Source organism: Mauremys mutica, chromosome 2 (assembly GCF_020497125.1).
Source record: "Mauremys mutica isolate MM-2020 ecotype Southern chromosome 2, ASM2049712v1, whole genome shotgun sequence".
Classification (NCBI taxonomy): domain Eukaryota; kingdom Metazoa; phylum Chordata; order Testudines; family Geoemydidae; genus Mauremys; species Mauremys mutica.
In genome coordinates, this window is record NC_059073.1 from 221561403 (window position 1) to 221587863 (window position 26461).

The 26461-nt window shown below is 44.0% G+C and overlaps 1 protein-coding gene across 10 annotated transcripts in view; it reads right to left on the reverse strand.

The window, feature by feature from the left end:
- The window catches only part of ZCWPW2 (zinc finger CW-type and PWWP domain containing 2), a 178171-nt gene extending 152776 nt beyond the window's left edge, over positions 1–25395 (reverse strand). For 6 of the 10 annotated variants that reach the window (XM_045008027.1, XM_045008019.1, XM_045008026.1 and 3 more), the window contains exons 1-2: positions 25292–25395; positions 17278–17624 (exon numbers count right to left, since the gene is read on the reverse strand). In XM_045008027.1, the coding sequence (XP_044863962.1) occupies positions 17278–17564 (287 nt within the window). In that variant the 5' untranslated portion in view covers positions 17565–17624; positions 25292–25395. Of the gene's footprint in view, positions 1–17277; positions 17625–19157; positions 19300–20326; positions 20415–23055; positions 23176–25095; positions 25157–25291 lie in introns of those variants that run through there. The other 4 variants (XM_045008020.1, XM_045008021.1, XM_045008022.1 and 1 more) reach the window with 4 other exon arrangements.
- Positions 25396–26461: the final 1066 nt, after the last annotated feature.

The following is a 26461-nucleotide window of genomic DNA, read 5'->3' on the forward strand; positions in this document are numbered from 1 at the left end:
AGAAAAACCCATACATGCAAATATCTGGTGATATTGGTTAATTATACCAGTGTAGGTCTTCATTTCATTTGGGTTCCTAGTCATCTTGTGTAGTTCAGGGGTAAGAGATTACCTTCAGGTCTTCTTTGCTTGAAACTGTCCTTGCCAACTTGTCAAATATAATTATAAAAAAATATAAGAGGAACGTGAAAAGGTCAGATAGTAAAACTCCCTTCTTATCTGCCTGCAGTATCAGATTTCAAACTACAGTTGTCCTGATGAACATTTGAATTTATTGGGTTCCTCCCCCATGCTATGGTTTTGAAAAAGCTGCTCATTAGCACTGAAAATCTACAGGCCATGTTACATTGATTCATTACACACATGGAAGTCTCACTTCCTTTCATTCAGGTAGAGATGACCTGATATTTGTTCAGTGTGACAAAAAAAATGGTACGGTATTTGTATTAAGAGAATGAGAAACACCCATCATAAGCAGCACAGGAAACATGGCTGTGAAAGAATTCTTTTTTTATTCATCCCATGATAATCTCTTTGTGTATATACAATACACAAAGAAAAAATGTTAAAAAGCAAATATAAAAAACCAACAAAACTGAGAAATGGAAAAAACTCTTTCCTTTATCCACATTGTGATGGACTACAAAGACCCCACCACAGAGTTGGCAGGAAGAGTGTTAACCTTCTACTTCAGGAAGGACAACAGCTTCTTGCAACAGTGCAAACAGACTCAAGAGAAAGGATTGTGACTTAGGGGCACGTGACTGGCTGTCAGGACTATATAAAACAGTGCTCTAGGCTCAGACTGGGGGAGGCCAGGGAAATACGAAATGTATTGTGTGGGGCTCTCCAGAGAGACAGCTGAAGGACAGCTGCTGGCAGTATAGCATCAGCCAAGGGTCTGGAATAGTCTTAGCAGAAATACCTGCGAACAAGAGCAATATGGTGTGAGACATGGGAAATCCTCATGCTGACCCCAGCGTAACTGTGAAGCCCTGGGGAAGAGTCAATTAAACTTGGGAAGCCCAATACAAGGGTGAAGAGCTGAACAGATTTTGACAACTCATAATCAGACCCCAGAAGTGTACATTTTTATTTAGAACTATCATTTTGTGATATGTAGTTAACCCAGAGGCAGAAGGGTAAACTGAGGCACAGATACACACCCAAGGAAGGGTACAATGACCCTCTTACAACAGACAAACAAAGACTCATCCCACCCAAGTACTATCCCTCAAGCAAAAGCACAATGGCCAGAATCTGCCACTTTTATTCCTAATGAGTAATACGCTGCAAACAGTTCTACTGAAATCAACCAGACCACTTACAGAGTGAGGTACTACTTCATATGAGTGAAGGTAACTGACAAGCCTTAAGTAAAGAGATACCCTTTACATTATGCACTGAAGGTCAATAGACTTGGACTTCACTAGACCAACAGTGGAAGGAAATTCCAAAGCAAAAGACCCTTCCTGTGCAAACATTGAGGTTCACATTTAGGGGTTGTTAGCTAACGAATCTAAATAGATCTCAACTGTTGTGATAGTGCATACATAAGTAGTCTCTGGGGTAGCCAGGACTCAAACAATACAAATATTTATAGATTTTTAAAAAATCAACTCAAGCAAATCAATAACATAAGTACAAAATGTTGCATATCAGAATCATCATTACAAATTAACTACAAAGGATTTTTGAAAAACTAAACTTTTGCTCTTTTTTGCTTCTTTATGATGCAAAAAAGTCTAAAGATTTTCCTTTTTTTTTTTTAAACCTTAGAAATATCAGAAATGTCAATACTGGTCTTCTATGGCTTAGTGTAAAGAGTTGTTAGGGAAGGAGAGAGTCTCCAACAAGTATATGTGGTTGACATTCAATCTTTAACAAAGGGTTCCATTCTCCAAAATATAAGTAATTTAAGTTAAAATGTTACATAGTCTAGGAACTTAAACAGCTCCGCTTTTTCTCTCTTGACTTTTATGATACTCTCACGTCACTATTTTTCCAAGAACCGAGTCTTCCAGGTCCGGCAATACCTGAATTTCTAATAAAAAACCAAGCCAAATTTAAAAAAATTAAACAAAACCAAAACTATACCTCACACCTTTTAAGCCTTCTTTACACATTAAAAAAGCAGTATAGCAAGATCCACGTCACAGATGAAATATTTCAATCTCCTCACCAAAGAAAGACAGATAAACATACTTCTAGCTGCTGTGGCCATGGGAATCCAGCAATGCCAAGCACCATCAACAGCTTGAGATTGTGAATCTCACTAATAAAGGGCACACACTCCACTCCAGAGAGGTAGCTGCTATTATCTTCCCCACTTTCTCTGGGTAGTTCCATCTATACAGCACCATTTCATCTTATCCGGATTGATCTTTACTAAAGCTATCAAGTGATTTTTAAAATTGCGATTAATCACACAATTAATCGCACTGTTAAATAATAGAATATCATTTATTTAAAGATTTTGGATATTTTCCACATTTTCAAATATATTGATTTCTGTGACAACAGAACCAAGAGTACAGTACTCACTTTATATTTATTTTTTATTACAAATATTTGTGCTGTAAAAAAAGTATTTTTAGATTCACCTTATACAAGTACTGTAATGCAATCTCTTTATCATGAAAGTTGAACGTACACATTTAGTATTATGTACAAAAAATAACTGCACTCAAAAACAAAATGTAAAACTTAGAGCCTACAAGTCCACTCAGACCTACTTCTTGTTCAGCCAGTCACTCAGACAAATAAGTTGTTTTGGTTTTTTTACATTTGCAGGAGATAATGCTGCCCGCTTCTAGTTTACAATGTTATGTGAAAGCTAGAACAGGCGTTCGCATGGCACTGTTGTAGCCGGAAACGCAAGATATTTACATAGAATCATAGAATTCAAGATCAGAAGGGACCAATATGATCATCTAGTCTGACCTCCTGCAAGATGCAGGCCACATAAGCCGATCCCCCCCACTCCTTTAGCAAGCGACCCCTGCCCCATGCTTCGGAGGAAGGCGAAAAACCAGATGCGCTAAAGATTCATATGTCCCTTCATGCTTCAACTATCATTCCAGAGGACGTGTCCAAGCTGATGAAGAGTTCTGCTCAATAACGATCCAAAGCAGTGCAGACTGACGCATGTTCACTTTCATCATCTGAGTCAGATGCCACCAGCAGAAGGTTGATTTTTTTTTTTGATGGTTTGGGTTCTGTAGTTTCTGCATTGGAGTGTTGCTCTTTTAAAGACTTCTGAAAGCATGCTCCACATCTCATCCCTCTCAGATTTTGGAAGGCACTTCAGAGTCTTAAACTTTGGGTTGAGTGCTATAGCTAGCCTTAGAAAGCTCATGTTGGTACCTTCTTTGTGTTTTGTCAAATCTGCAGTGAATGTTTTTAAACTGAACAACCTGTGCTGGGTCATCATCAGAGACTGCTATACGATGAAATATATGGCCGAATGGAAGTAAAACAGAGAAGGGGACACACTATTCTCCCTCCAAGGAGCTCAGTCAGAATTTAATTAACGCTTTTTTTTTTTAAACGTGCGTCATCAGCATAGAAGCATGTCCTCTGGAATGGTAGCCGAAGCATGAAGGGCCATATGAATATTTGCAAAACACAAGCAGCTTTCAAGTACCTCCGTGGAAAATTTCCAAGGTTAAGTGAGGCTAAGATAAAGGAAGGTGTCTTTGTTGGTCCTCAGATTCGTGAACTTCTTCGAGATGATGCATTTGACCATGCACTGCATGGCAAGGAAAAGACGGCATGGAAAGCCTTCCAGTTAGTGACAATAAATTTTCTCGGCAACAACAAGGCAGACAACTACAGGTTGGTGGTGGAAAACCTCCTCAAGGCATACAAAAGCCTTGGTTGCAACATGTCACTAAAGATACATTTTTTTGCACTCTCATCTAGATTTTTTCCACCGAACTGCGGAGCAGTGAGCGACGAGCACGGCGAGCGATTTCACCAGGACATTGCAACAATGGAGAAACGCTATCAGGGCAAATGGAGCCCATCAATGCTTGCAGACTATTGCTGGACAGTGACAAGAAATGCTCCATTTAATGAATACAAGAGACAAGCCAAGAAGCGCCGAGTAGACACTGAATAGGACTAAACTATGTACATAATAGTTTTTTGCCTTTTGTTTCATAATACATTTTATTTATATAACCCTTTTGCTGATTTTTAAAGTGTTACATAAACAGGACAGGTGAAATATTATCATGTAAAGCAACCATAAACACATGAAAAGACCTAGGTTTACAATTTATGATTAAAACTCTACTATCTACACAATATACATAGACATAAAATGTAAAAACAAATATCTTAGAAACAGTAGCCAATCAGTTGTTTTAATTGTCATATTTGAATTCAACACATCAAAATACATAATAAATACCACATTTTATCTCTGAAGCAGACGACTTCTCAAAAATTGTAGACCAGTGTATTATGGAACAGAAAACTCCAGTCCACACACAATTTTAACCAAAATGTATGTGAAAAGTCCTCAGAGCAAGATGTCAACTTTTTTTCCCCCCCAATTGTAGGAACCCAGATTCACTACACAGAACAGTTTCATTGACTGGTGCAGCCTTGTTTGTTTATGTTAAATAAAAATGTAATAGAAATGTGTGGAAATGTAAATAGAGACTAGGTTATGGAGCATAAATTTAGGCTTGTCAATAATGAGGCCTGCTAAACTGTGGGTGAAATAAAGTGAGACATTTCAGAGGCAAGTTATAATCCCAGGTTATATAACAAGTTTGCGCCTAACTGGTTTTAACAAGTTTTAGACAAAATGTGAATGTTTTGGAAGAATGCTGTCTATATTGACAGATATTGGAATAGCATTTACACAGATGTTAATTATATTTAGTATTAAATAGCCAGTGAGGGAGAAGGAGGCATTTTTATTACGATAGCAGAAATACAGATATGGTAAAATGCAAGCTTAATGCTAATTAATTAAAGGGTGTTGTTATAACTGATTAAAAAAATTTTAGATTAGCGTGCTCATCCACCATCAAAATACCATTAGAGAAAGAGATTATACACCATTCTTCTCAACCAAGAACTGATCACCCCTGGATGCACCATTTCATCTTAGAATGTAAGTATAAAATGCAATATGTGGTTATACTGTAAAGCCTGTTTGCTTTAACTAATTATTTTAAATAAAGTTTTTAATTTTATCACTTATGTCATTCACTGTCCTCCATTACATTAATTTTATCTGTAACTGCCCCAGAGACTCAAACCTAAGGAATTTAATTTAGTTATTGGTATTATTTATATTTAAAATACTAACTGAAAATATTTAAAATCAAAGATTACACTGGAAACATTTGGTAGAGAAGAAAAGAGTTTAACCTTCATAGAGAAAGATGGCAAACTTTTCCCTTGCAGTAATCTTGTAATAAGACTTCAACTTTTTAGAATAGGAACCTTTCATCTCTTCCCCTCTATCTGTTGCACACTAACTTACACCAAAGTGACAGATGAGAAGCATTTGGAAGCCCTAACACTCAAAGAAGCAGTAGGATGTTTGCCTAGGCTATCAACATGGTGGCCTACTACTGTGCCTAATTAGGGTTGCCAGGTGTCTGGTTTTCGATTGGAATGTCCGGTTGAAAAGGGAAACTGGCAGCTTCCAGCAGCCTCTACCACTGGGGGGGGGAGGCGGGGGAGAAGAACAGCAGCTGCTGCTAGAGCCTGGAGGAACAGCTCTGCTTAACAGCTGCTGCTCTTCTTGCCCTCCAGCCTGATTTGGGGAACTGAATGACTCTGGGACCAGGCTCCAAAGTAGGTTCTGACATTGTCCGTGTGTGTGAGTGCACACGTGTTGTCTGCCCCCCTCCTGCCCTGCTGTGCCCCAATTTCCCCACCCCAGCACCTTGCTCCGGGGACCACTCTGCTGTGCCCCAATTTCTCCACCCCGGCCCCTCACTCCAGGGATGCCCCCCCCACCCCAGGCCCTCGCTCCCAGGATGGGCCCCCCACCCCGCTGTGCCCCAGTTTCCCCACCCCATTCCCTCGCTCCAGGGACTGACTGCTGCCATGCCCCATTGGAAAGTGGGCAGGCTCAGCATCAGCTCCTCTCAGCCCAGCTCTGCAGGCGGCAGGTGAGTCCTGGGGGATGGGGGAAGAGAGCGATGGGGGCTGGGGGCATGGCTTCAGGGAAGGGGTGGGGCAAGGGTGTTTAGTTTTCAGGGATTAGCAAGTTGGCAATGCTATGTGCCTTAGAAATTTGACACCCAACCAAAAGTGAAAAAGGAAATATGAAAGGAGAGCAAAAAATGCTAGCACAATACAGTAGCACTTCTTTTTCAGGAAATGGATTCTACGACGATTTGTATCCCAAAGAAGTCCCAGTAAGTTTTATATTTCTTGTCTTTCCTCCTTATATAGCTTCACCTCTCTCTCTTCTTTCCCTCTTACACTTTTTCCCCTTTTGCTCTCCCTTTTCTAGTATCTGGCAGCAATTAACATGTTGTGCGCTTATATACACAAACATATATATTATACACACATAAAACTAAGTTGAAGTGTCCCCTGTAAATTGAAATGAAATTGAGATGAACATCTGAACACAAGCAAAATGACTGAGCTAGCTACTAGTGCTGTTAACAGTCCTGCCAAAGAACAGCCAAAAAAAAGAACAAGATGGACATGCTTTGCCAAAAAATGAATTCAAGCAGATTCCTGCTATGTGTTAAGGTAAAAACCTGGTGTTTGACACTCTTTATAAAAGGCCAAATTCTGCCCTTTATCTCACCCAAGCAATCATGTTAGGCAATATATTTGGCCCTTAGTATACAGGGAAGACAATCTCCCACCCCAGATACCTGAGCTGAGCATTATAGAACACTGTGAAGAAAATGAGAAACTCTCCTCTCCCACCCTAACACCCCAAAAACGTACAGCAGGAGCAAAGTTGCTCCACAGATGTTATTTTAAAAGCAGAGTTGAAAAGCCCTTTGATGCTGACAGTGCTGGAGACTGCATCAAACTCCAAGAAACTCCTCCCTGAGATAGAGTTCAAGGAGGCCTTCCAAATGTATTAATGTTATAGCAGCAAAGTCAAGACAGAGAAAAATTTATTGACTGTTGCTTTTACTCAGCCTCTCTCTGGACCCAAGAATCTCCCATGGCCCAACTGAACAGCCCAAAGGTACAAGACTCTAAAATGGGCCCACAATGTCAGGAGCAGTTGTGGCTATGGTCCATTTTATAACTCCATGTCTGAGAGTGTAGAACGCAGAGGTGAAATTAAGCCGGTAGGGGCCAGAACGGCGTACTAGTAAGAAAGTGGCCACCGGTATGGGCAGGTACATGGCTGACTGATGGGGGGAGGGGAAGGGCAATTGCCCTGGGCCCTTTAAATCATCACTGCAGCCCCAGCCCCAGGCCAGGCAGAGCTGAAATTCTGGTTGTGGGAGTCTGGACCTGGCCCCGCCCCTTCAGGGGGCCCAAGGCCACCCCCCTACACCTTGCCCAGGATCCCGGCCGCCCTGTGTACCAGTAAGTCCTTTAAGTTACTTTCACCCCTGGTAGAACAATAAAAGACACACATGTAGCACCAACAAATAGTACTTGCTAGATGTTTCCACGCTTCCTAAAATGAGGATCCATATACACAATCCTCAAAAGAGAAACTAATTTTGCCTTATATAATCCTCCCTCCCCCGAATCTGTGTTTACTCACTTCTCCAAATCAGTAAGTAAATATATTAAATGCTAGGTTTAGTACAGAACCTCGCACACAGCTAATAAACTCTCTTCATATTGATAGCTCACTTTTTATTCTTATTGTTTGCTTTTTGTCTCTTAGCCAGTTTCTAATCCATGCTAGAACTCTACCTCTCAATCTGTGACTACTTAGTGTCCTTAGTAACCTATTGGGAAGGCCTTCAAATTTTAATGGTTGTAGTATTAAGATAGTTCTTTGACAACTTCATGCTGTTTTAAATACTCAGAAGAGAAATAGTCATCTAAGTCATCTTCTTTCTCTGAAAGATCTTACATCTCACAAGCATTCTCCTTCCATACGTAGGCCACTCCCATCACACATCCTTGGTAAAGTAATAAACACTTCAATTGAAGCAACAGCAGCTTTGACAATCTTGTGTGGGGACTGAAAACTGAGACACTTTTGTTAAAACTCACTTTTAGTAGGGGTGTTCATTCAGACAATGGACTGCCAGTCAGAACCACTACCTTGGGGGCCTGAAGGGGCCTTTGTGATCATCACAGTTTACGTAACTCCAATGTCTTATGATCTTTCTAACATCTCATTTTTGTGTGTTTTTTTGAAAGTCATGGTAATTTTTGGGGTTCTGTTCTACCAGGGTGGATTTGATTTAGATCAAATGTGATTTAAATCATGATTTAAATCACTAGTTAGGAAGACTCGATTTAATCATGGATTTCTACATAAAAGTGTATTCTTGTTGGTTGTTAGAACCTTAATACATATTCTTCACAACTCAGAGACAGATGAGACCCAAACTGGGTCTCTTTTATGGCCTGCTGCCATTACAGGTTTTCCCTTCTAGTGAGAGAATGGTATGGTAGCTCTCAAATCAATGAAAGCTATACTCAGAAAGACCTCAAGACTTCTGCTCAAACAGTTTCACTTCTGTTTCTACTGCCTGTCCCTCCCTTCTCACGTTTATCTCCAGACTTCTCCTTGTCCAGATCTATTCCGCCCCCAACAATTCATTGAACTTTTTGAAACTTTCCACTTTTAAAGAGAGGTAAGCGATTGATTCTGTGTACACGAATTTGCAGAGGGACAAAAGGGTTGAGGTCTGTTATTTCTCACCTCTATATATTTTTTATTTCTTAATTTAAAAGAATTTTTGCTGTTAACAAGCATGTTATCGCCGGAGACACAAAATAGTTTGAGAACTGCAAAACTAAGCATCTCTGATGGTGTCTTCTAGACTTAGCACTGAGTCCCATTGGGTAGATAGAAAGATTAACCTAAATAATCTATACAGAAGCCCCTGGAACCCCATAAGATTGGGTCCCTAATCCATGAACTATTGGAACTCATTTACAAAAAACTTTTCTTAAACATTATATGAATATATTGTCTCATACTAGAGAATTAGAATATATAAATCATAAGAACATGAGAACAGCCATACTGGGTCAGACAAAAGGTCCAGCCAGCCCAGTATCCTGTCTGCTGACAGTGGCCAATACCAGGTGCCCCAGATGGAGTGAACCTAACAGATAATGATCAAGTGATCTCTCTCCTGCCATCCATCTCCACCCTCTGACAAACTGAGGCTAGGGGCACCATTTCTTACCCATCCTGGCTAATAGCTATTAATGGACTTAACCTCCATGAATTTATCTAGTTCTCTTTTAAACCCTGTTATAGTCCTAGCCTTCACTACCTCCTCAGGCAAAGAGTTCCACAGGTTGACTGTGCACTGTGTGAAGAACTTCCGTTTATTTGTTTTAAACCTGCTGCCCACTAATTTCATTTGGTGGCCCCTAGTTCTTCTATTATGGGAACAAGTATATAACTTTTTTCCTTATTCACTTTCTCCACACCACTTATGATTTTATATACCTCTATCATATCCCCCTTTAGTCTCCTCTTTTCCAAGCTGAAAAGTCCTAGCCTCTTTAATCTCTCTTCATATGGGACCTGTTCCAAATCCCTACTCATTTTAGTTGCCCTTTTCTGAACTTTTTCTAATGCCAGTATATCTTTTTTGAGATGAGACCACATCTGTACGCAGTATTCAAGATGTGGGCGTACCATGGATTTATATAAGGGCAATATGATATTCTCCATCCCTTTTTAAAATGATTCCTAACATCCTGTTTGCTTTTTTGACTGTCGCTGGACACTGCGTGGATGTCTTCAGAGAACTATCCACAATGACTCCAAGATCTCTTTCCTGATTAGTTGTAACTAAATTAGCCCCCATCATATTATATGTATAGTTGGGGTTATTTTTCCCCCCCATGTGCATTACTTTATATTTATCCACATTAAATTTCATTTGCCATTTTGTTGCCCAATCACTTAGTTTTGTGAGATCTTTTTGAAGTTCTTCACAGCCTGCTTTGGTCTTAACTATCTTGAGCAGTTTAGTATCATCTACAAAACTTTGCCACCTCACTGTTTACCCCTTTCTCCAGCTCATCCCTATTCCATGATATCTTTGAGCTAAAATGGATCTTAATTAAGATGCTTTGAGGAAAAACCCATTTTATCAAAAAATCCAATTATTGATTTTTTTTTAAAATCATTGATTTTTATCCATCCTGCAATTTACACTCCCTACATTATCTACACTTTCTAGGCTTAGCTACTTCTGATTTATTTTCTTCTCATCAAATACTAAGGCGAGGAGTGCCGACTGCTGCTACTTATTGTGAAAGAGAAAATCTGGATAAAGCAGTAACAAAAGAGAACAATATATATTGGAACTGCTGCTTGTTTATTGAGAAAAGGGTAGAGGTGAATCATTACTTCCAATCTGTGAGCTGTAATACTGAATCTATTTTTTATTGATACTAAAACTGTTAACTGTAATACATTTTTAGCAAAAAAGTAACTTTAAAATTGATAACATCAAAAACTGGTAAAAACCAAACTCCTGATAATTAACTGTGTATTTTTATTCCAAGAACAGACTGTGCAAAAATGGCACATTTGAGGGGTGGGGGTGTATTTCAAGATACTAGTTACTTTAAGTAAAAATAAAAGGTTTTACTACATCTTATTCTTACTCCTGTTAGCTATACAAAGCCAACACAGCTAAGAGAGAGAGTAAGCTAAAGTATATTCTCCTTGTCCATCATCTACAATATTGTTTACTAAGTGCTAATTAGCTACACTTGTGCAAACCTACTGAATGCAATGGGGTTACACAGGTGCCACCGAGTGCACAATTTGAACAAAACGATTACCCACCTTTTCGTAACTGTTGTTCTTCGAGATGTGTTGTTCATGTCCATTCCAAGCAGGTGTGCGCGCGCTGCGTGCTCGCCAGCCGGAAGATTTTCCCCTAGCAGCGTCTGTAGGGTCGGCCTGGGTGCCCCCTGGAGTGCCGCCTCCATGGCACCCTATATAGGGGCCCGCTGACCCTCCACCCCCTCAGTTCCTTCTTGCCGGCACGCCGACAGAGGGGCAGGAGGGTGGGTATTGGAATGGACATGAACACCACATCTTGAAGAACAACAGTTACGAAAAGGTGGGTAACCGTTTTTTCTTCTTCGAGTGATTTTTCATGTCCATTCCAAGCAGATGACTCACAAGCTTGAACCTAGGCAGTGGGGTTGGAGTTCACTGCTGATTGAAGCACTGCACGGCCGAAGGCTGCATCATCTCTGGCCTGGTGCATGATGGCATAGTGCGACGTAAACGTGTGGATTGAAGACCACGTGGCAGCTCTACATATTTCCTGAGTCGGGATCTGAGCCAGGAATGCCGCGGAGGAGGCCTGCGCCCTTGTGGAGTGGGCCGTGATCGGAGGGACAGGGACCTTAGCCTGATGGCAGCATTCTCGGATGCAGGCCATGATCCATGAGGAGATCCGCTGTGACGAGACTGACCGATAGGATGAGGGGACTCTCAAAGCAACAAAGAGCTAGGTTGATTTCCTGAATGGTTTGGTCCGTTCAATATAGAATGCTAGGGCCCTGCGGACGTCCAAGGAATGCAGTCTACGCTCCGTGCCCAAGGAGTGTGGCTTTGGATAGAACACAGAGAAAAATATCTTGACCCATATCTAATTGGGAGACCACCTTCGGAAGGAATGCCAGGTGTGGCCTGTTAGTTGGACCTTGTCTTTATGGAAGACAGTGTACAGGGGCTCGGATGTCAGCGCTCTGAGTGCCGAGACCCTCCTGGCCAAGGTGATGGCGACAAGGAATGCGACCTTGTATGAGAGATATAGTAGAGAGCACGAAGCCAGGGGCTTGAAGGGGGCCCTATGAGGGCGGAAAGGACCAAATTGAGGTCCCAGGCCGGGGCTGGTTGTTGAATGTGTGGAAACAGCCTGTCCAGGCCCTTGAGGAAGCGACCAACCAGTGGGTTCGCGAAAACCGAAGCACCTTGCTGTCCTGGGTGGAACGCTGAGATGGCCGCCAATTGAACCTGAACCGAAGAGAGGGAAAGTCCTAGCTGTCTCAGATGAAGCAAGAAGTCCAGGATAAGAGGGATCGGGGCCAGCAATGGAGCCTGTCCCCGCTGTTCGGCCCAGATGGAGAAGCGTTTCCACTTAGCCATATAAGCGGCCCTGGTAGATGGTTTTCTGCTGCCAAGCAGGGCTTGCCTGACCTGTTGAGAGCATTGCATCTCCAGAGGGTTTAGCCATGGAGCATCCAGGCTGTGAGGTGGAGCGAGTCCAGATTCGGGTGGCGGAGGTGGCCCCGATCCTGTGTGATCAAGTCTGGGAGCAGGGGCAGCGTGAAGGGCACCCGAGTGGACATATGCAGAAGCGACGTGTACCAGTGTTGGCGCGGCCATGCCAGCACTATCAGGATTACACAAGCGCGATCCCTGCGGATCTTGAGGAGTACCCTGTGAACCATGGGAATCGGGGGAAAGGCATAAAGCAGACCATCTTCCCAGGAGAGGAGGAAGGCATCCGACAGAGACCCCAGGACTGCGGCCCATGAGGGAGCAGAAACGTTGACACTTCCTGTTTTCTCTCAAGGCAAACAGGTCTATCTGGGGATAGCCCGAGACAGAAAATTGAGCGTACTACATCCCGGCGAAGGGACCACTCGTGACCATGGAATGAGTGGCTGAGGGCATCCGCCAGGCCATTCTGCTCCCCCAGGAGGTAGGATGCTGTCAGGTGAATTGCGTTCCGTATGCAAAAAGGTCCCATAACGCGAGGGCTTCCCGGCACAGGGGAGAGGAGCGTGCACCTCCCCGTTTGTTGATATAGAACATCGCTGATGTATTGTCCATGAGGACTGAAACACACCTGCCTGCCAGATGAGATTTGAAGGTTAGGCATGCCAGACGCACCGCTCGCAGCTCCCTGAAGTTGATGTGCAAGGAAAGGTCTTCTGGTGACCACAGGCCTTGGGTCCTGAGGTTCCCCAGATGCGCCCCCCACCCCCGATCCAATGCGTCTGTTACCAAGGAAAGGGAGGGCTGGGGGCTGGCGAAGGGAACTCCCGCACAAACCTCCCGCGGTATCGAGCCACCACTGAAGGGAATCCAGCACCGTTCGGGGGAGCATCACCACCGAGTCTAGGGCGTCCCTGGCCGGGCGGTACACTGTCGCCAACCAGAACTGGAGAGGACGAAACCTGAGCCTGGCGTGGCTCGCCACATAGATACATGCCACCATGTGGCCCAGTAACTTGAGGCAGTTTCTTGCTGTGGTGGTCGGGATGCGTTGGAGACTGAGAATGATTTTGGACATGGACCGGAACCTGGACTCCGGTAGGTACACCCTGGCGTGTGTCGAGTCCAGAACTGCCCCTATAAATTCTATCCTCTGAGTGGGAGACAGGGTGGACTTGACCTCATTCAGCAGGAGGCCGAGCTCAAGGAAGGTCTGTCTGATGAAGAGCACCTGAGCCTCCACCTGTGCCCTGGTACGGCCCTTGATGAGCCAATTGTCCAGGTAGGGGAACACCTGAATCCCCTGCTTGCGCAGGAAGGCTGCCACGACTGCCATGCACTTTGTAAAAACCCTCGGGGCTGCTGACAGGCCGAAAGGCAGCACTGTGAACTGAAGATGGGCGTCGGCCACGACGAATCTGAGGTAACGCCTGTGTTGGGGGATTATGGCAATATGAAAATACGCGTCCTTCAAGTCGAGGGCGGCATACCAGTCCCCTGGATCCATGGAGGGAATGATCGAGGACAGGGAGACCATGCGGAACTTGAGCTTCTTTACAAACTTGTTGAGATGCCGCAAGTCCAGAATAGGTCTGCGGCCCCCTTTCGCTTTCGGTATTAGGAAATAATGGGAGTAGAAACCCCTGCCCCTGAGCTCCTGAGGAACTTCCTCCATTGCCCCTGCTGTGAGGGGGGACTGCACTTCCTGAGTTAGAAGTTGCTCGTGAGAGGGGTCCCTGAAGAGGGATGGGGAGGGGGCCTGGGGGGTGGGAGGGAGGAGAACTGGATAGAATATCCCCTCTCTACCGTGTGAAGCACCTAACTGTCCAATGTGATTCGGGACCAGGCATGATAGAAGGGAGACAGACGTGACCCAAAGGTAGGGCTGGGAGGATCCAGAGTTCTGACCGGTAGGTCATTCCCGACCGTACCATCAAATTGGGGGCCTAGGCCCCAATGGTGGCCTTGTCTGGCTGGAGGGCTGATGTTGGTCCCTCCTCCTGCCATTCCTGCCTCGCCTGCGCCCGGCATCCATGCAGTTCTGAGGCTGGTAAGGACGAGGGGCCGGCTGCAGTCTGAACTACCTGCGCTGGGTTAATGGGGTGTGCAAGCCCAGGGAGCGAAGGGTAGCCCTTGAGTCCTTCAGGCTATGCAACCGCTTGTCCATTTTCTCAGAGAAGAGCATGGGCCCCTCGAAGGGGAGGTCCTGGATGGTCTGTTGGACCTCATGAGGAAGGCCCAAGACCTGAAGCCAGGCTCCTCGTCTCATGACTAGGCCAGTTGCCAGCATGCGGGAGGCTGAATCTGCCACATCCAGGGCTGCCTGGAGGGATGCTCGGGAGATCAACTTCCTCTCCTCAACCAGTGCCGAAAACTCCGTTCGTGATTCCTGGGGAAGAAGTTCAGCGAACTTAGACAATGCCGAGCATGTATTGCGTCCATACCGGCTCACTATAGCCTGTTGGTTGGCTATACGTAATTGCAGCCCCCCCATTTGAATACACCTTTCTGCCAAACAGGTCCAACTTTTTGGCCTCTCTGTTCTTAGGTGTCGACCCTTGGAACTCCTGACGCTCCCTTTGGTTGGCCGCATCTACCACTAGGGAGTCCGGGGAAGAGTGGGCATACAGGTGCTCGTGGCCCTTGGAGGGTACGAAGTAGTGCCTCTCTGTCTTTTTGGCCGTGGGGGCCAATGAAGCCGGCGTCTGCCACAAAGTACAGGACATGTCAGCTATTGTCTTAATCAACGGTAAGGCTACCCTGGATGGGCCCAAGGGGGCCAGAATGTCCACTACCACATCCACCTCAATCTACTCTGCTTGGATCGCCAAGCTCTGGGCTGCCCGCCTAAGCAGCTGTTGGAGCACCCAGTTGTCCTCTAGGGCCGGTGCCGTTGCCGTACCCGCAACTGCCTCGTCTGGAGATGAAGAGGAGGAGATCACCTGTAGCGGGCCTTCCTCTGTACCGTCCATCTTTTCAGGGGCTTGCGGCACACGGTACTGCGGTTGCATGGCTGGTACGGATTCGAGATGCGGCACCGCGGCCGGTACCGGGGTCAATACTGAACGACGAGGTGAGTCGGGCGGTGCCTGCGGTGCCGGAACCATGGCCCCTGCTGGTGCCAGTACCTGGCTAGGAGGTGCTGGACTTTGTTGCGGCACACCCCTGCCGGATGGCGGTGCCGGTGGATGAGGTAATTGCCCCGGAGCCACCGACGTTGAGGAGACCGATGCGGACCTGGAGCGAGGACCAAACACCTGATGGTAGGGCCAGGGAGTCCAGAACGGCCACTGGGAGAGCGGTTGCCACTGCTGCTGCCACTGCGGCGGATAAGGTTGATGACTCACCCGTGAAGCTGACCTCCTGCTCCTCAATCTACTGGAGTGGTAGGACCCTGCCTCTGAGTCCAAGGTCTCCGAATAGGAGGACCTAGGGGGAGGAGTACCCACTGTCGCCGGGGAGTGGTGTTGCAGGGTCGGAGAACACTCCCTCTGCACCGGTGCCGCCAGGGTGGCGCGGGGCGGGGAACGAGGTGACATCATGGCCGGCTTGCCCCGTGATTGTATCGGGGGTCGGGCCACGGCCAGCGGCTCCATGTGCCAGTGCGGAGAGGCCAGCACCGGGAGGCTCAACAAGTCAGAGGCCGCCTCGAACGCTTCAGGCATCAATGGGAGACGCACATCCTCGCTGAGGTCCGGGAATCTCGGCCGGTCCGGACTCAACCGCCCTCTCTCTGGTGCAGGAGTCAACGGAGCAACTGGAGGATGAGTCTATGGCCCGGCCTGTCCACTTGCACTCGTGGACGGTGTCAGCCTCTTAAGGTCCTGGTGGGGTGATCGTTCCCTCACCGGCCTCTTTTTTTTTTTTTAAATGGGCACCAGAGAAGGTGAGCGGTGCTGCACGCAGGCCGATTTTCTATGACCCGACTCCCTCCGGTGCCAGGATTTGGAGGTTTTGGTCTGGGCCTCGTGTCTTGATACCGGTGCCGGGGTGCTATGCACCGAAGATGAGGTGCTGGGCACCAGGTCGGCCGGCTTGGGGTCGGAGGGTGGCAGCAAGGCCGCTTCCATCAGAAGCACTTTGAGTCTCTGCTCTCTGTCTTTAAGAGTCCTGGGACGGAAGCCCCTGCAGATACTGCACTGGTCTCTCTGGTGGCTCTCTCCGAGGCACCTTAAGCAGGAAGAATGCAGGTCACTCTTCAGCATAAACTTCCCGCAGTCCCTGCAGAGTTTAAACCTTGGGGACCCAGGCATGCCCCAGCGGGGTGACGAATATGTTGGGGAAGCCCCCCCAACAACTATCAACTATGTACAACTAACTCTAATCTAAAATTAAACTATATACACTGACAACGAGACACTGCTAAACTTGCCGTAAGCGAGCAAGGTTCCAGCTAGCCATCACCGGAAGTAAGAAGGAACTGAGGGAGTGGAGGGTCGGCGGGCCCCTAAATAGGGCGCCATCGAGGCGCCACTCCAGGGGGCGTCAAGGCCGACCCTACAGACACTGCAAGGGGAAAATCTTCCGGCTGGCGTGCACACGGTGCGCACACACCTGCTTGGAATGGACATGAACAATCACTCGAAGAACTATAGAACTGAACAGATGTAAATGAGGATCTCTTTTTTCCCCCATAACTACTTTGATTATGCATAAAAAAGGAAAGAACCCAGATTGCTTCTCAAAATCCAAGTAGTGTTTGTAGGGCTCACAATTAGGGATAAAAAAATCATCTTGTCTATAAACTGAGAACATTAGATCTGTAAGTCACTAAGAAACCATAAATATTACATTTCTACCCCCATTTTTACCGTACTTTTCAAAGGAGAACTGAACTCAGATTAAGTGCACATTACAAAATGAACAGATGTCTTACAACCTTAACTGTAAAAAAAAAAAAAAAGTAACAATTTTAACCTTACCTTGGCCAGCTGCGCATTTTCACCAAAACTAGACTTCCTATAGGAAGCTCTGAGTAGACATATTTAAATCCATTTTTATTAAACTCAGACTCTTCAGGAAAATATTCTTCAGAAACAGAACAATTATTAAACCATGGGTCAGTATTCATATAACAGTACCATGGCTCACTGTGATCAACTTGTGCAGCATCATCACTTGATAGCAGTCTCCATTTCAAACAACTGCCAATCTCACATTGAACCCACACTTTGTCTAGATAAAAATGGTTTTCATTGATAGTATCCATAGCAAAACCTCCACGATTTTTCCAGTCTTCTAAGAATCAATTTTTGTAATTTTATTTATTCTGAAATGTAAAAGAAAAAAATTATACAGATGAGTACAAAACAAGATAATTAACAATTCATATAAAGAAAAGTAAAACTTTTTCCAGAGTTGTCCTTTTCCCGTTCAAGGAAAGGAAACATCCTGAACAAACAGGATTCTGTCTCCATCTACCAGTAAACAAAGAGGCCAAAAAGACATAGCTAACTCCACCTGCTTCCTTCTCCATTAATAAACATCTAAGGCTTAAGATAAGGAAGAAAGGATAAAGACAAAGTAATATGGAGAAAAAGAGGATGACCAAACCAAATATATTTCTCTCTTATTGTACATCTCCTCTTCACCATCCTGCAAAGGAAACATTCTTAAGTAAAAACAGATGTAACAAGAATAATAAAACATGATGGTGGATTTTCTTAAAAAGACAGGTTGAAATATGCTTTTGCATCTGAAAGCACATCCAGTCTGTAAGATTAATTAGCAATTACACCTCTACACCAATGTAACGCGACCCAATATAACACGAATTCGGCTATGACACGGTTAAGCAGCGCTCGGGGGATGGCGGGGCTGCATGCTCCAGCCGATGAAAGCAAGGTCGATATAATGCGGTTTCACCTATAATGAGGTACGATTTTTTGGTTCCCGAGGACAGCCTTATATCAGGGTAGAGGTGTATTAAGATACATGAATGAACACCTCATTTACTAACCATATGCAGCATATACTTTTTATGGTTTCTTTTTCATCTTTCATTGAAAGAAAAAAAAAACTTTTTAGTACAGAATTATCACGATACCCTGACCTATGGTCCAGAGGCCAGTCCAGAAACAAAGTGTAGAACTGGAAATGGTTGGTTCCTAGTGTGAAGCACAAGAAAGACCAATCTCTCAGTCATAATGGAATGTGTATTATCAGAAGACCTTTGGAGCACATCAATGCTCACAAAAAACAAATACTGAAAATCTCAAATCAAAATCAGGTCCTCCAGATACATTTGTTCAGCACCTGCAGATTGATGATTGGGACCTGCAGGTCCCATCCTCTTATCAGGAAGTAGTAGGAACAGAAAATTTTTATTCTGCTCTAGTCAGTAGAAAAGAAAGATGATTTTCTTGGCTTGAGATACCCTGCTCCAAAGCTAGGCACTAAACAGAATCAGAGGAGCCAGGATGTGTCTTTGGAACTGGAATAAGCCTGAAGCCAAAAGCCTCTCAATATCACTTTAATTACCCAGATGTCCAATAAGTAAGGCCCCTTGTTTTCAGGTTTTACAAAAAGTATTATTCAGTTTTTATTGACTGTCACTTTAATTTTAGACCATACAAGTTCATGAAAATCCTGATTATGTTAAGAAAATCCAATACATTCATTAGGTGGATGTGCTTATGTTAATAAATTGGCCTAAGTGTAAATTTAAAGGCTGTCTGTCAAAGTAAGGCAATGGAGGAAAAGATATAGACATACATGCGTGCACAAATGTATAGCTATTGTTAATACACAGTTCCAGAAATAAATCATAACATTAACCTGCTTTTATTTTCAATATTCTTACTTTTCTCTATTTGTTGCTCTTTTCTGTCCTCTTATGCCCAAATATTAATCCGAATATTTATCCAGAACACTGTGAAATTAATTTTTACACTGATTTTCACCTGTTTAATTTTTTGAAGTAACACTGATTAATTCCCAGGACACTGTAAACAAAATAGAAACCAAAAACACAGGGTCATGTTGATGAGAAATACATTAATGTTCACTCTACTTCTTGAGCTACAAAGGTAGGAGCCCACAGGCCCAGGCATGGAATTCTTCAGTAGAACTGTTTGGCTGGAAGGTAGTTGGAAGGTATTAGACAGAACTTGTCATACTTTACAAGTGAAATGAGCCTGAAAAAAAGCAAGTTCTTCACACCTCATTCCATTTCTTTTTCCTTTTGGAGGAGGCAGACAACATCTCCTCTCTTGCTAGCTTGCAAGAGCATCAGAAACTATAGACTGGAGAACAAGAAGGCAACACCATGATGCTGACAGTTTCTTGGTCACCTTTTAAAGATCTCTACAAAGAACTGGAAGCTTTAAAGAGCAAGACTATTAGTTTCAACTTAGCTGTTGTTCAATAGTCTTACTTAGACTGTATAGTCCTAAACTAGCTCACAGAAGGCTAAGGTTCATGATTTGACTCTGATACACCCTTATGACTCTGATTAGCATGGGAGACAAGCTTGAATATTATAGTTGTGATTCCCTAGGCATTCCATAATAACACATTTGATCTTCTGTCCATTTCACTGGCTAAGGTTTAACACTGAGTAACAAGCCACAATGCAAACTTTCTACTTCATTAATTCAAGTGTGTAGGAAAACTGCAAAACAAATGCAATTTTAATTTTTTTGAATTATAAAAGAATTAACATGGTAGCAACAAAAATGTTCTCAGCTTACAAAGTTTCTGATTTGTTAAACCAAAAAAGAAAACTTAAGTGGAGGAAAAAGCACTGTTACAGCTAGTTACGGATGAACTGTTGTGATATTATTTCAAGCTTAAATTACTCTCTTCTCAGATAGGCAGAGATCCTCGTGCACATGATGTCAGGTCAGCGTAGTTGTCAAAGTTTCTGCCTCTTTTCCGATAGCAAGAGGCGGCAGAGACATTATCAAATAACAGGCAAAGACCAAATCCAGGACAATCAGGATATATTGTTAAAACTCAAGAAACACCAACCAGGATTATTTTTTTTTGTCTTTATCAATTTCCTCAGGATGAGGGGCCCCTCCAGAGACCAATGTCCTTCCTTTCAACTGGAAGAGGCTTTAGAGCTGACAGGCTAGGCCTTCAAAAAGTTAATCTCTAAGAACGTGGAACACTGAGAACATAAAGCCCAACTGCAATGCAATACAGATAGCTTCTTTTCTGTGTCCTTCTCAACCTGTCTCAGAAAATGAGGAAAAACAAAGCAAAATCTGTAAGGATGCTGCTCTTACTAGAAGTGCAATGACCTATCTTCAGATCCCTGACTAAGCCAAGTAAATGGAGAAGAAAAAAAGAGGAAGGCTGGTTTTAACAGGTACCCAGGTCCAGCTGGGGAGGAGATGGTGGCTTCCCTACTCTCCTGTCTATGCTTTCTGGGGTGGTGGGCCTTATCCTCCTTGTGAGATCTAGCACTAGCCATGTGCCTCTCTTGATTTTTATTATTGGGGAACAACGGACCTCTCTGCTCCCTGAAGGGGGAGCTGTTTAAGCAGCAGGAGCAGGCACACATGGTCTGCTAAAGTTCATAACATGCCTACTCCATATAAGGAACAGTTTGTAAGTCCCCTCTTCTGAGGACCCACCAGTACCTTGAATCAACTGAGAAGCTGACTCAAGAATTTGATCACTGCAAAGTAGACAAGAATGGTTAGTGAGGACTGCTCTCTGAGGAGTCAAAGTCATCAAAATCTTGTATCACCTAACTGGAGACTGCTGATTAAGAAAGGGAGAAACAGGCCAGTTGGAGCAGCCTGGGCAGAAAAAGGGATGTCATTTGCTGAGTAGCCCCAAGTCAACTAGCTATCATGGCACTAAGAGGAAACTTATGGAAAGAAGCAGAACAGTACCACCCAAAAATCTGAAGTTCTCCTTCCACTTAGCCATCCCTAAGACTTCACCTACATTTTGTGACAAAGGAAGAACATTGTATGAGATACAAAGTGGGAACAGCCTAAATTTGGGCAAGTAAATTTTGAGCCTTGTGGCTGAAAAGTGAGCTACATTTCGAAGTCTAAGTACTCAGATAAGTGAAAGAAGAGCAGCTTCAGACCTCTTGTTCTACATTTGACTTGCTGAATACGTAGATTTGGACACTGATTGATTTAGAGCATTAGACCTAAGTAAAGACAATGCTGCTGGTTCTGGATGTTACATTTATCAGATTCTAGGAATTCAACTATCGTGTTAAGGAGGGGCACCGTGTGTGTTTGTTACTGCTGGAAACAGCAAGAGCAGCCACAAGAAAATGCTAAAAGATTCAGAGTGCATGACCTAAACAGACAGATTAAGGGGAAAAAGTATAGAAAAAATATGACAGTTGATATAATTATCTATAAGCACAAGACAGACATCATAAAGGAACGAAAATAATTACTTAAATAAGTAAGGGTACTGTTATAAGAAAAAAAACAAATTTAATTAGACAGCAGAAAAAAATTCTGACAGTGAGGTCAAACAATAGAATAATTAGCCAAAGGAGGTTGTTAGACTTTTCTGCGTCACCTCTATTTTAAGATTTCCTTAAATAAATTCTAGTAATTGAAAAGAGATGGACATATCTTTAACTTAGACATATTATTTGCCTACAAAATGGAGCCAAAGCTAACTACTATCTTGCGAGGGGTAATGTTAGTTTATCTAATTTGTGATTCATATTTCTTACACAGAACGCACACCCAAAACTCTGACAGATGCTTTACTTGTTTCTGCCTGCAACAACTAGCTTATGATCTAACTGGTTAAAGACAAAGGAATGCAGGAAAATACACACATTCTTTTAAAAAAATTAAATCCTTACAAGTGCTAAATTGATTACTTGTCTAATTATTGTATTGAACCAAAATTTAAATGCTTATCTCCCTTCTCGTCTCACTTTTGCCCCTACACAGAAAAACTGATGGACATAAAGAGAAAGAAGGAAAATTGAGGCCAGACAAAGAAGAATGTTAAGTAAGGGAACACACTGACAACTCACATTGACTTCAATGGTGCAGAATCAGATCTTAATTTCTGCTAAAATGTTTGTAATTCAAAAGCCACTGCCCTAAGTGAAATAATAATAAGCATGAACACCAATTACAGGGTGGAAATACCGCAATGCCTTATGAACCCTGTGTGTTTTGTTGTCAAGGTCTAATTTATTTTTCAGAGTACCACTTCCTCCAAAAAGACTGAACTTTCTTTAGCACCAGGTTTTCTGCTGGATTAATTTGGTGGAGAAGCCACATGCTTATCTGCTAGTACCATAAAAACTTATGAAAATTTAACTTGCAAGAATCTTTCCAGATCGCCTGTAAAAACTGTCACACTTGTAAAGTGCCATTAAATCAATTTGGGTTTCAATGATATTCCTATTCTGTATCTCTCTAATTAATAAATTAGATATCTCTTTGTGTGAAAGTAGAATTCTTCACTCCTTTGTATTACTGTGGTGTTGCATAAAGACAGAATTGCACAGAATCTCAATGTAGAAAACATTTTTCCAGTCTGCTATAGCGTGATATCTAGGTCAAAACTGATGAATTGTAAATGTTTGAGCTGCAAATAATAAGAATTGTTAGTAAAATGCTTTGAGTATGGATAAATAATTTTTATACTACAGACAGATGGATAGGTGCTAATTTTTAATGTTTTATATTTCAAAATACAAAGAACAAAGTAAAAATGTTCTATAATTAACACTTGTTTCAGCACAAACCTACCTTCAATTTTAGGAATAGGCATGTCTGTTTGAAAGGAATAATGACATTTACCAAATATGGATAACAGCCTTGCCCATTAAATCCCATCAGATGGATGAAGTTAAATTCTCCCCTTGCAAGATAATGTTAGCAACTAAACTGCCATTCTTTTCTGATTTTGAACCTAATGTGACAAAAGACAAAGCTACAAACAGGCTGCTTAATATTCCCAATTAGGAAATACTATGAAGTAAAAAGAACAGGAGTACTTGTGGCACCTTAGAGACTAACAAATTTATTTCAGCATAAGCTTTCGTGGGCTACAGCTCACTTCTTCGGATGCATAGAATGGAACACACAGACATTACTTATAAAGTAAGAGTTTGTAGCAATGTGTATACTAAAGCTAATGCTTCCAGTTATACACCCCTGTTTTCAAGTTTGCCATACTTTAGCTGTTTAGACTGAAATTTTCTATGCATGGTCTCGTCACTATTTTAAAAGGTCAAGTATTTTAATTCCCAACAAAGTTCATTCAATTTTGCTGACACATTCAAAAAAAATATTTTCAAAAATTTTGGATTGTGACTAAATACAAGGAATGAAGTCAGTGAAAGTTTTGCTATTAATTTCAGTGGGGCAATGATTTCCCCCAAGAAATTAGGATCAGTTTTAGGGGCAGTCAATCAAGGTGAGGACCCCGAGCACTACTTTTTTCCAGGGCAGCACCTCATCATTGTACTGTTCAGCTTTTGCTGTTGGGCTTTTTGGGGGTTGTTTTGTTTTGTTGTGCCATTGCCGATTGGCTGGCTGTTTTGCTTTTTTTCCTTTGCTCTGCTGCTCCCAGGATGGGGGCCCTCGGGTGGTGCTAAAAATGTTTTCCTCCCTGCCCAGCAAAATAACTAGGGATATCCCTGTAAGAAATGTAATTGTTTAGTTATGAGGTGGTAAAGAACAGAGTTTTAAAAGTATCATAAAGATGCATTGGAATAACTGTTCCATTATAACAATGGAATATTTTCTTCCCTTTATTTTAGACTTAGACATGAAACAACCACTTTCTACAATCTGCCACTTCCAAATAGCAGCACTACAACTAAACATACAGTATACGATCCATTTTCACCCAAAGTATTCATTGTCAACAACCAGAAGAGTCACTGACAATTCTCTACTAGTCGCTAGGTGAAAAGATCTCACAGTTCACATATGGAATTATTTCTTCCTTTGACCTGTTCAAAACAAAGTTTGAGAATGTGGTAGAAAAATATAAGATCTGGTTGTAGGTGGTAAAGCCTATACTGTTTTCAGTATTTTTTGTTTTTTAAGATCAGGGCTGGCTCCAGGCACCAGCTTAGCAAGCAGGTGCTTGAGGCGGCCACTCTGGAGAGGGGCGGCACGTCCAAGTATTCGGCAGCAATTCGGTGGAGGGTCCCACTTGGAGCAAAGGACCTCCTGCTGAATTGCCGCAGATCGCGATTGCGGCTTTTTTCTTTTTTTTTGGCTGCTTTATTGGCAAAACCCCTGGAGCCGGCCCTGTTTAAGATAAAGAAGAAAACACTATTGAACACACCACACACTTTTAAAAAGTTATCCAAATAGGCATCAGTGACAAGCTGGTTCAGAGTTGTGAGCTCAGTAAGTGACAGAGGAGATGGCACCTTGTTCTCATGAAGATGCAGTGGGCAGTTTTCAGATGCAAGCTTCAAATTTTGTCTGTGCAACTGATCGGACTCATAACACCTGAGATAGAAACCTAGACTGGATGAAAACGTGTGGGGCAAAGTGCGCTTTGCTGCATCTTCGCGTGTCACCTCCCTCATGCTGCACACACATGCTCCTCTTCCCCAGCCCTGCTCCACCATCACTCAGCTCTGCCCACCCACAGCCTCCTCCCCCAAAACCAGCCCTCACCCCGCAGCGACTGCCCCGGGGACCACCCACCTCCCACTACCCTATAGACTGGACTGCCTGCCTCCATAGCCACCCCCGGATCACACGGCCTCTGCTCCACGTCACCCTCTGCCGTACGGCCCCCACCCTCGCAGTCCCACCGCTCACCCCCATACTGGACGGACCCTCCCCATGTACCCAGTACAGGCAGCGGGATATTGGGTGTGACTCGTCGGAGAAGGTGCCGGGGTGGGGGTGGGGAGGCGCCGGACTCGGGGCCAAAGGGCAAACCGACCAACGGAATTTCTGGCCAGGGCATCAGCTAGGCGGCGCGCGCGGACTGTAGCCCCAGCCGGGTACTTACAGCGCGCGGGAAAATACGGCTGCAGGCGGCCAGATGGCGCGAGGCTCCGCGTGGGCAGCCAGGCAACTCTAGCGCGGTGAGCGCGTCGCTCGCTTCTTCAGCCCAGCTTCCCGCCAGTACAAGCACCCGAGCCGAGCGCCCCCTCCCGCCCTGGCAGGAATCGACGCTTTCTGCGCGTGCGTCACCGCAGGATGAACGCCACGTGGGGAACCACCTGGCTGCTTCAGGAATTGTTCATCCTGGGAGATAGCAGGAGAAACCCGTCCGCACCGGGTCCCTGCAGCTCCCGTACACGCCAGGCTGCAAAAACCTGAACTCTCTAGCGCTGATCCCACTATTTATTGCAGCTGCCCTACCCAGGGCTGACTGGCCTTCAGCTCAGGCAAGACAAGCTTCGGATGGGACCCGCCTCGTCCTCTGCTAGGTGAAAGAAAACGCGCAGGTGCCCTCAGTGAGGAACCAGAACAGGACCTTTAAGGACACACAAAACAAGCAGCAGCTTTTTGGGGGCGCTCATGTGCGTAGGGAACCTGCCCTGCCAGGCACCTGGCGTGGTTGTGTCCTAATAGCCTAGCCAGCCTGTTGCCTGCAGCACTATCGTGATCCTGTTTTGACCTAGCAGGTGAGCTAATTTTCAGGATCTCGCAGGTTTTTCCATTAGGAGGAGAACATCAGGGTAGAATCAAGTTAGAGGTCTTCTAGCTACAAGCAGCTGCCTAAGGCAGTCAATTTGACCCAGCTGCCCCTTTGTTGTGACAGAAGGGCAGCCAACTGGCCAAATTTGAGTGGCGTGGGGAATGGCATACTGAATTGTTGTCTAGGGTGGCAGATTGCCTTGAGCAGCCTCCTAATCAGGTAATTTTTTGATGAAAAGTTTATTTACGAAATCCTGTTTCCTTGGACACAGTAACAATCAAACAGCAGGAGATAGTTTTCTGTCTCACAGTTACAAGCCTCTTTCAAAGAGCACTTTACCCTAGTGCTTTTTCTCTCGTAGCTTTTTTCTTAGGGTCTTGCTACCAGGGTTTCTTTGACCACGTATAGGCTTCTTTACTCTCTCTCTGTCTGTTTCTGTGTATAGCTCCTGAGTCCTGCTTCTCTCCTCCACCAACCAATACCCCACCCCTGGAATTGTGTATATCAGTCTCCACGAAAATTCTTTGGGGCACG